The 10,000-nt window shown below is 42.5% G+C and overlaps 1 protein-coding gene across 1 annotated transcript in view; it reads left to right on the forward strand.

Moving 5' to 3' along the window:
- The first annotated feature begins 4,139 nt into the window (after nucleotides 1–4,139).
- olfm3a (olfactomedin 3a) overlaps nucleotides 4,140–10,000 on the forward strand; it is a 15,583-nt gene continuing 9,722 nt past the window's right edge. The window contains exon 1 of the mRNA XM_076291241.1: nucleotides 4,140–4,208. Coding sequence (XP_076147356.1) covers nucleotides 4,140–4,208 — 69 coding nt within the window. The remainder of the gene's footprint in view (nucleotides 4,209–10,000) is intronic.

The raw sequence follows: 10,000 nt of genomic DNA on the forward strand, positions 1-10,000 counted from the left end.
TTACACATTTACCAATTGTTGAGCACCCAGCTCTCGTGACTTTAATTAAAACTGCCAAGTGGAGGATAATGAAGTGGAATAATTGAAACATATGTTGCCGGAGAGATTGACCACTCTCTGTCAGCTTGCAAGGGCCGGTCTGTCAGATGGCAGCAGGGCTTATAGGGTTGTGAATGAAGACCGTCTGTAGAAGCCCTTCAGATGCTCTATATTCAAATCAGGCGTCTCCACCCCCCTCTTCACTTCTTCGTCTTTCCTTTTTCTCTCTCTAGTGTTTAAGAATGCTTCTGTTTGCCTCGCTGTTCATATCTTTTCTGTTTGCTCTCTCTCTCTCATCCACCCCCACCCTCAACACATGCACAAAATGGGCCATTAATTTCTGCTGCCTCCTACCTATGAATACACATACATATATACATACGTATATTGCCATAGAATTTCTTGGAAGTAGGATCTTTTGTATTTCTGGCATTTTAAAATAATAGAACAAGTATCAATTTTCTCATTGCATAATGTTATTTTTTTCTATGTAGAAAGACATAAATTCTTCTTTAACTTGTTGTGTTGGTTATTTTCAGAAAATGTTACAGTATATGTTTTGGTTATTTTGCCATTTATTTGTTATTTTCACAAATATTTACAAAAATGTATCTAGGATGACACTCTTCATCCTCATTCTCAAACACAGGACTAAGACCCAACTTTCTCAGACCGTAAGCAGAGTTAATGTTTGTCAAGATCAAATAGTGAGGCTATTACATGCAACAGTTACCAGTTAGGGATTTATGTGCACGTGCAGTGATTGTTTTTTTACTAGATTGTGAAACAAAATGGAAAGATGGGGCAATTACTTATTATAGAGGGCTATCTGACATAAACAAAAGATGTTGATTATTACATTCAATAAACATTTATTGTCAAGCAGTAATAGTTTGTCAGTAATAGTTTGCTGGCTGAGGCAGTGCCCATCTGCTCTTTTAAACACTTACATAAATAAACAATGCATTTGTACACATACACTAGCCCAAGGGCACACGCTTAACTATGCATGTTATAACAAACAGATCAACTATATAACATGAAATGTGAAACAACATAAAGCAAAGATGCTGCACATCTTCGAGTCAGTACCCATAAGATATGTAAATGTTATCTGAGGGTAGGTTACTGTAACAGGAGTGTGTGTGCAATGTCTCACAATGGCCAAACACTTCCCCAACATGTTGAGAAATCATCTAACAAGCATGTGTGTGTCTCCTCTAACATAACACATCTAGTGAACACTAGCCAAATACTACCCCAGCATGTTGAGAAATCATCTAACAAGCATGTGTGTGTCTCCTCTAACATAACACATCTAGTGAACATTGGCCAATACTACCCCAACATGTTGAGAAATCATCTAACAAGCATATGTGTGTCCCCTCTAACATAACACATCTAGTGAACACTAGCCAAATACTACCCCAGCATGTTGAGAAATCATCTAACAAGCATGTGTGTGTCTCCTCTAACATAACACATCTAGTGAACATTGCCAAAGGTGTTTGTTTCCATAAAGTCCAACAGATGTGGCTAAACAAGTCTACGAGCTGGGTGAAGAAAAAAATAAACAATACACAAAGACGTTCTCTTTTTTTTTTCTGCTGAATACTCGAGTTCTGAAAGAGGCGGGAAGCACTCCTTAATTAGCCTCTGGAAACTACTGTACCTTAGTTCTATCCAAAGTGTTTTTTTCAGCCGCCCCAAGAAACCGTAGAAAATTGAGGGAGAAGAGTGTCTACGAAACATGAACCATGGCAAATAGGAGTCATAAAGAGCTGTTGCTCAGCAACTACACTCTGATGAGTTGCAAAAAGTGAAGAGAGAGTGAGTGAGAGAAGGGGAGATGTCAATAAAAGTATGAAGCCAAGGAGGACAAATGAAGAAAGGAAGAGGGTGAAAAGAACATGTGGGGAGAGGAATAGAAAAAAGAGAGGAATGTGAGGAGGAAAAGGAGCCGGAGACAGGAAGAGGGGCAGACACAGGTGCCTCATAGCGGACAAGTGCGATTAATGTAACCTTGCTTTTGTGTGGTAGGGCAGAAGTGCAGGTGCTCACTGTGCTTTTAGGGCCAGAACTACAATAGCTAATCCAACAGCTAGTCCACCGGCCTGGTCATCAAGGTAAGGACACGGCCCCTGCAAAAACACACAAACACACAAACAAACAAACATACACACAATAACAGGAAATGTGCAGAGAGATTGAGGGCAAGAGAAGAAAAAAACTTATGGTTATGGTTATGTTGAGAGAGAGAGAGAGAGAGAGAGAGAGAGAGAGAGAGAGAGAGAGAGAGAGAATACTGGAGGTTCATTCGTCATTAGTAAAAGTAAAAAGCTTTACGTGTTCTCCTCTGAGAATGTTCTGAATTATGCAGAGGAAATCTGAAAAGGACAATTACACAAAGCCTCTCTAGTCAGAGAATAGACTCAACAAAAAACAACTGTCTGTGGCAACGCAAATACCATGAATTGAGGACAAACTCCCCTGGAATTTTCAAACAAATGATGAAATGCATGCTATTCTTTCATTCCATACTGTCATTTCTCAACTGGCTTTGTCTGTTAAATAGTACATACTGGCCTATTATGACAATCAATATGATTTGGGGCAAAATTCACCATTGGAGTTGGTGATTTTACAGTTAAACAGCTCATTTGGTCTTACAGGACAAACTAGTTGGAAGATGCTTGTCTAATTTAACAGTGGCTCATAAATGGTATAGACCTTCATGGTGGTTTGAATTTCCACTCAAAAAGCATGAAGTAGAGCTGCGCCTTGTTTTTAAGTCCTCTTGAGAAAGGTTCTCTGGTGCAGTGGTCAAAAAGTCTTAGTACATTGGCAAGGAGGACTTGCACTCTGAGACCAGGAAACACACAAGGTTGGTTATTAGACCACTGTATTTTATTTTTTTTTCTTATTTTTTCAAAAGTTTTTTCGAGGCAACACAATGTGCAAAAAGTGCTGTACTGAATTTCCAACCTTACCTGTTCCGAGATCATTAAATAAAAAGTTTCTTTGGTCTTTTTAACAATTATTTATAAGAGCTTGCACCTGCACAGAAAATACTTGATTGACTTTATCTGCTGAGAGTGCAAACATAATTTCAGGTAAATGTTACTCCAAGCTGCAGTGGTTGAGGTATAAGCGGCTATGCAGGTGCTTCTCTGTGCCACCGCACTGCGTTTTATTTAAGCATTTATCTGAACTCGGCGTGTCACCCGACGATTCCCCCTCTCCATGGGGATAGCGGAACTCCAGTCATTCTTGTCTACCAACCGCTGCTCTGACGAATGGATTGATAAGCACCGCACAATGGAGAGCGAGCAAACAGACACGCGCGAGATTTCTCCCGCTGCTACAGTAAACAAGCCTCCAGGTTCCGATTTCAAAATAAAAACAAATACCAACAGATTCCCTGCTTGGCATCAGCACTTCCTCCACCGAAGCCAAAAAGACTAGGCAATAACCTAATTAAGGACTACAAGCAACTATCTCACTTAGTTTTGACAAACATAGAGCCTATAGGGCTATCATGCCAATGCTATCAATGACTTTCCCTGTAGGCTACATCCATTTAAATATTAACTAACGGTTAATGAGGGATAATTAAGGCAGTACTTAATTGGACTAGGCCTACATTATATCTACAATTGACGTAACCATGAAAGTACACAGAAACTATAATAACTCTATGCTACCTGCAAATGCAATGCAGTGCAATAACTTGTGGGTGGTGACTTCTGGTATTGGTCAAAACGACCACCCTTTACCTTGACAAGACCACAGTGAAGTATCAACATAATGATGTCATTTCCGACGTGCGAGTTTCTGCACAGCACAGATGCAGATCTACTGATCATTCTAACGCTTGGCTGAAACTTTTTTTCCTGTTCGCCTCTGAGGTAGCGGACGCTGTGCTCTGTATTGGCTTCACGCAGAAGCCATCGGAACGGGGTAATGAATGTGGATCTATCCGTCCTTATCCGCCGGCGCGCATTTTTCGGAAGAATTTTTCAAGTAGCAACGCTTTTTGTCCCGCAGTGAGGGATCGGGTGCGAATACGTGAAGAAAAGGTGTGACTGCCTGTTGAAAGAATGCAGGCTTTATTCACTGTTCTAAACCCTCTTCTCTTCCTGATCATCTTCGGATTATATCCCTCTATGGTGAGTAGGCTACACGCTTGATGTCTTAATGCGACATTATGTGTGTTTCAAAACTAAGTTGATAAACTCGTTTCCTGTTTTGACCCAAGCTTGACTTTAGGAGATTAGCGTCTCTATGTGCTCGATTATGTTGCTGTACCACGAAACTGTTCTGTACAATATCGGAAATCAATTGATGCGTGTGGCGTTTTGTTGGTTGGGCATCAGATTGGCTTTGGTTTTATGACTCCACGCATTTTGCTCAGAAACAGCAGGACCCCATAGCATCAATTTGTATGAGGCAAACTAATTATGAAGCCACGTTTGAAAAATAATACATTGTGAATCTGAATGCTTCATGGATGTCGTTCTGTGAAATACGGTGTGATTTGGTACAATCAAATGCAGTAGCCTATCACTTCTATTACCTAAAAACGGGATGTCCAGTAATTTTCAGTCTGCAGATAAGTGTACTGAAGACGAGTAGCTTAAACCCCACGATAATCACAAAATCATCGAAAGCTTGGCAGTATCTTGACTTTATGGTGTCATTAGCTAACAAGTGGCACGCATAACGCAACGTGTCCTTGTTGCAGTTAAGTTATGTTGTGTGTGCACAGAGAAGAGGGATCTATGCGCGGTGGAGCTGTCCCCTACAACGGTGGTGCTGAAATGCTTTTTCGAGGTAATGAAAAAGTCTGTGAATGGTACCATACCTCTCTTACAATTTGAGCATCCTTTTAGAGAGCGTATTGTGGCTTGCTATGATATCGTTTAGCCAGTTTGGAGACTGGAGAAGATTAGGCAGAAGTCAGTTTATCGACACAGATATGCTTGTCTGTCCATTAGGAATAGCTAACTAGGATAAAGGCATGAAATGGACTTGCTCAAGGTGGTAGTTATAGGTTTAGTTGCTCTGATAGTAAAACGGATTAAATGAGGGGAAGTTTAGTTTTGTGAACGCTATCTGCTCGGGCATATTCGGGGACGGCACCAGAATCGGTGGGAAGAGAACATACATGTTGAGTTGAAATAGCACTTACACGCATATGCGCGCGAGTGCGTCAGATAACACAAGTAATGACATGTGATGTTGCTGAAAAATAATTCCCATCGAACAATAGCTGATTGCCCTTTGACCTACATAATCATATTTGAATTACAGAAATCAGTGGGATCACCAAAGCATTTTATTCCATTTAATTATGTCCAGTTGTTGTTGCTCAAAAGTGATCCTTGATTGGATCCATCATGCCTTGTTTCTGACAGAATTAGGATCTAGTTGATCCATGTGCAAAGAGAACAGGCATATTACAATAACCTTCACAACAGGGTTAAATCATTGTGAAGAGATGTGTCTTACACCATAAGCCTAGACAAACACACACATCAAGGAATCAAATCTCCCTTAAACATCCCCCCTGCTCAAACAGACAGACAGACACACACACACACACACACACACACACACACACACACACACACACACACATTTAATGTCTGTATCGCAGCCTCTCTACATGTCCGAGGTCCGAGCCCTGTGCATATCAGTTTTTGGTCTTCCTCCTGCTCCTCCCTCCTCATCCAGGGAGCCGTTTAACTGAGCTTACCCACTCTATGTGTGCCTCTTGATTTCCCCCGCAGCCCCCCCCTCTCACTCTCTCTCTCTCTCTCTCCGTCTGTCAATCCAGCTCAAAGGAGATTTACAAGCATAACCATGACCAGTCTTTTTCTCTGTTCCCAAGTATTAACATACAGAGGTACAGCTCTGCTTGTAAAGGGCAAATCAAAAAACATCCAAACAACAAAACCACAAATCAACAGTCAAAAAGCCAAGCTCATCCTTTGAACACATATAAAACATATAGATGACGGGTGACTTTTTCAGCTGGCCCACAATCTATGGCAGGAGGGTCGAGTATTGTATGGCAAAAAAACCACTAGTCTACCCCTGCTCTCTCTCTCTCTTTTTCTCTCTCTCTCTCCCTTTCTCTTTCTCTCCCGCTCTCTCTCTCTCTTTCTCTCTCTCTCTCTCTCTCTCTCTCTCTCTCTCTCTCTCTCTCTCCCCCCCTCTCTCTCTGAGTCAGCCTTTACCTGGAGTGGAAGAGAGTGATCCACATACAAATGTAGCTACTGCTCACTACACTGATGATGGGTGTAGCAATGTGGCAGGGGTAAACAATTAAGTTGCCGTGGGTAACTGAAAGCCTTGCATAAACGCAGTGTCAGGCTGACCCCTGACCAGCCGATCCAACATGATGTTTTTCTCACTGATGAGCAAGAGCGAATAACAAACGGCGATTTTGCTCTGCTGTGAAGCAAGTACACATCAAATCTGAGTCAGACAGACATGTGAATTAATAGGCTGTTTGGTTTACCCAGAGGAGGTCATCGCTGGTCATCTGCTGTGATTGTCCTCCATTGCCTCAAACAGAAATGAACACCTTTTGCACCACAACCTCGCGTCACCAACTGTCACTTCTCACTTGGAGACACCTGTCTTATTAATCTAACCAAAACAACTCTTCACCCCCTCTGTTCGGTACCATCCACTGCTTGTAAGCATCTCCCTGACTTCTCTACACTGTGACTTCTTTAGTGTTACGCAATACATTTCCATTGAGAATGTATTCTTTTAGGATCCTTTTAACCAGAGACTTTCTAATGAGGAGACATTGCGCTGTGTGGGGTTGGTGTGCAACATCAATATGTGCAGTTGTCTACACGCCTCTCCCGTGGCCAGAAGTCGACATGTGAATACATCGTGCCAATCATGGTGTCTTGTGAACATCATACCAATCATGTGTTGTGATATCGCGGTTGGAGCGAGGTTGGTGTGGTGAAGCCTTGCGCACGTGCAGTTCTGGACGAAATAGATGCCCGATATGTACCCAAAGTGCGTTGCAATATGGCCGCTGAGTGGAGGGACTTGCTTAAAAGGAGTTTGCTTCAACTTCCAAGAGTGTGGAAGTGCACTTATAAGAGTGTCCTGTAGCTACACACATAACTAACACAACAAAACCCTTACATACCTACTCATTCACTATGACCTTCCATAAGGATATGATAATAGCAAATCAGCATTAGGATTTTCTCAAATTCAACATGTCAGGTCTTGTGCTCACACGCATAATTTCAACGTGACAGTTCCTATTTCTGTTTCAGCCACCAAAAATATTTCTAATCAGCTTTTCAGTGCTTTGTCTCATACCTAATCAGAGCTAATAACCTACCTAATCAGGCATTCATTCTCATTTCCTATCATTTTAAAGAAGTCTGTTCACTCTCTCTCTCTCTCTCTCTTTCTCTCCCTCTCTCTCTCTCTCTCGCATCATCATTTCTCTCCCTCCATATCTGTCTCCCCATGTCCGTGACAGCCAGCCTCTTGGATGTGCTCTGACTCAATCTACCTTGTCTCTCATCCTCCTCTTTATCTCTCTTGTTCTCCATCACCCCCATTCCATCCCCCTCTTTTCGTTCCCTTCCCTCAATTAATTAAGACAGTCAGAGCACATTCAGCTAACACCCACATTTTATGGAGTAAAATTGAATCAAGGTAAACTGACCGTAATCACAGCTGAAATTCAATTTGCGTGTACTTTCAAATTCGCAACTTAGTCAAGGTCTTTAAATTGATCACTTCTGCCTTGTAGCAGTGCTGGTGTGTAGTGTGTGGGTACATGCACGTCACTGTCCTCAGTAATGGGAGATATTTGTTCCCATATTGGCCTCGATCCCACATTGGCCTCCTCCTCTATTGGTGGAGCTACTTGTTCAGCACTTGAGGATTTATATCACCTAAAAGAACAACATGGTACCTGCAATAATGCAATTTTTGTGAAAGCAAAGCTTTTCTTGAGGAATGGTGCCCATTTTCTCCCTTCCCTCTCTCTCTCTCTCTCTCTCTCTCTGTCTCTTTCTCTCTCTCTCTTTCTCTCTTTCTCTCTCCCCTCCCTACTCTTCCTCTTCTTCCCATGCTTCTCATTCTACCTCTATTCATGTATTGTCTTATTTGTGCTTCATCCTCGCTATGCCTCAGAGTCCTTATTTGTGCTTCATCCTTGCTATGCCTCAGAGTCTCCATTCATCACTCACAAACAGCAGCTGCCAGTATCGTCTGTCTCAATCCCGTAATGGTCAGCCTGCAGAAGCGACTTCATCTCGTCTCGCAGTTAGGGCACAAAATGTTTATTCATTTAACGCAGCTGATCATCAATTACACCAGGACCACTGGGCATTCCACTCCGACTGTCTCCAGCGGCCGTCTTAACGCGGTCTCATTCCCGGCTTTGTTTTGCCTGTGATGGCCTGATCAATGGAGCCTCATGCCGAACCAAGTCAGGGGTACAAAATTAGACAACAGCGTTTCACAAAAACAACAAAAGGAAATTGTGATTCCAGTCAACAGACCTTTTCGGTTTTAATTTCATCTCATTTAGATTTGTGCACAAAGGCAAAGAAGTCTGAGCGAAAGTGATATAGGATTATGGTGAATTCTATGATGCTGAATTGCAGTAGAACTGAACATGCAGAGGACTTTAGACTAGTGTCTTTGATGCCTGTATGTACTGTATGTATTGTATAGTATAGCTGTACATACTAAGGTAGGAAAAGGGAGTTTGTGTAATCTATAGTTCTGTGAATGCTCAGTTTGTGTGTGTTTGTGGCTTTAAGAGGTAGCTGTAGTAAATCCCCCCTCTACAGATAGGTCAATATATTGTAAAAACTGGGCTCAGATAGAAAGGCCATTATCTCTCCGGTCATATCATTTCTGTTGGCTAGAGGGACACACATACACTTGCAAACACACACACACACACACACACACACACACACACACACACACACACACACATAAACACACATAGATACACACACACACACATACACACACACACACACACACACACACACACACACACAAACACACACATAAACACACATAGATACACACACACACACATACACACACACACACACACACACACACACACAAACACACACACACACACATAAACACACATAGATACACACACACACACATACACACACACACACACAGAAAAGAGAGAAATGCAATCATACAGGCACACACAGTCCTCAAACATTCTGAACAAGCACGGCAATGTACACAGAATGAATATGTATGCACACATGTGTGTTGCTCTGACTGTGTCCAATGCTCAATATCCAGTATATCACAGTGTAAGCAAAGTGTTTTTCTGAAAGGGTGATACACTCTAGTGAGTACCCTTTTTAGAATGTTCACTCGCCAAAAAATGAGGACCTCACAAATGACGCATCAGAGTGATGAAATCCAATCAGAAGTGACAGATACAGAGAGTCTGGGAGGAAGACGGGATGAAAAGTAATGGGGCTGCATGGTACACATGCTGCCTTGGCACAGAAAGAAAATCCATCCCTCTCTCTCTCTTTCTCTCTCTCTCTCACTCTCTCTCTCTAAAGAGGTTGAGGTTTTCTCCCCTCCCCTCCCCTCCATCCCCTCAACGTTTACATGAAGTAGCTGGACAGCGAGGCCAAGCGTGTGGCGACTCGGCGACGCGCCACCGGTGGGAGCTATTAATCATCCGACAACATACTGTCCACTCCCGGCCTCTCAAAGGAGGCCACCAGTGGGGCGACTGATGGCTCAGATACCTGCCACTACCGTCCTGCCTGCCTGCCTGCCTACCTGCCTGCCTGCATGCCTTGCCTCAGTGAAGGCTGCCGCTGCTATGATATTGGTCTTTTCATTACAGCTACAGCCTTTATAATGACCATTTGATTTGTCTAACAAAGATGGCAGGTGTTTT

This window comes from Alosa pseudoharengus, unplaced genomic scaffold, assembly GCF_046254945.1.
Source record: "Alosa pseudoharengus isolate Yale_2024_CS ecotype anadromous, Long Island Sound unplaced genomic scaffold, YU_APseudo_1.1 YU_APseudo_1.1_scf_18, whole genome shotgun sequence".
Lineage (NCBI taxonomy): Eukaryota > Metazoa > Chordata > Actinopteri > Clupeiformes > Clupeidae > Alosa > Alosa pseudoharengus.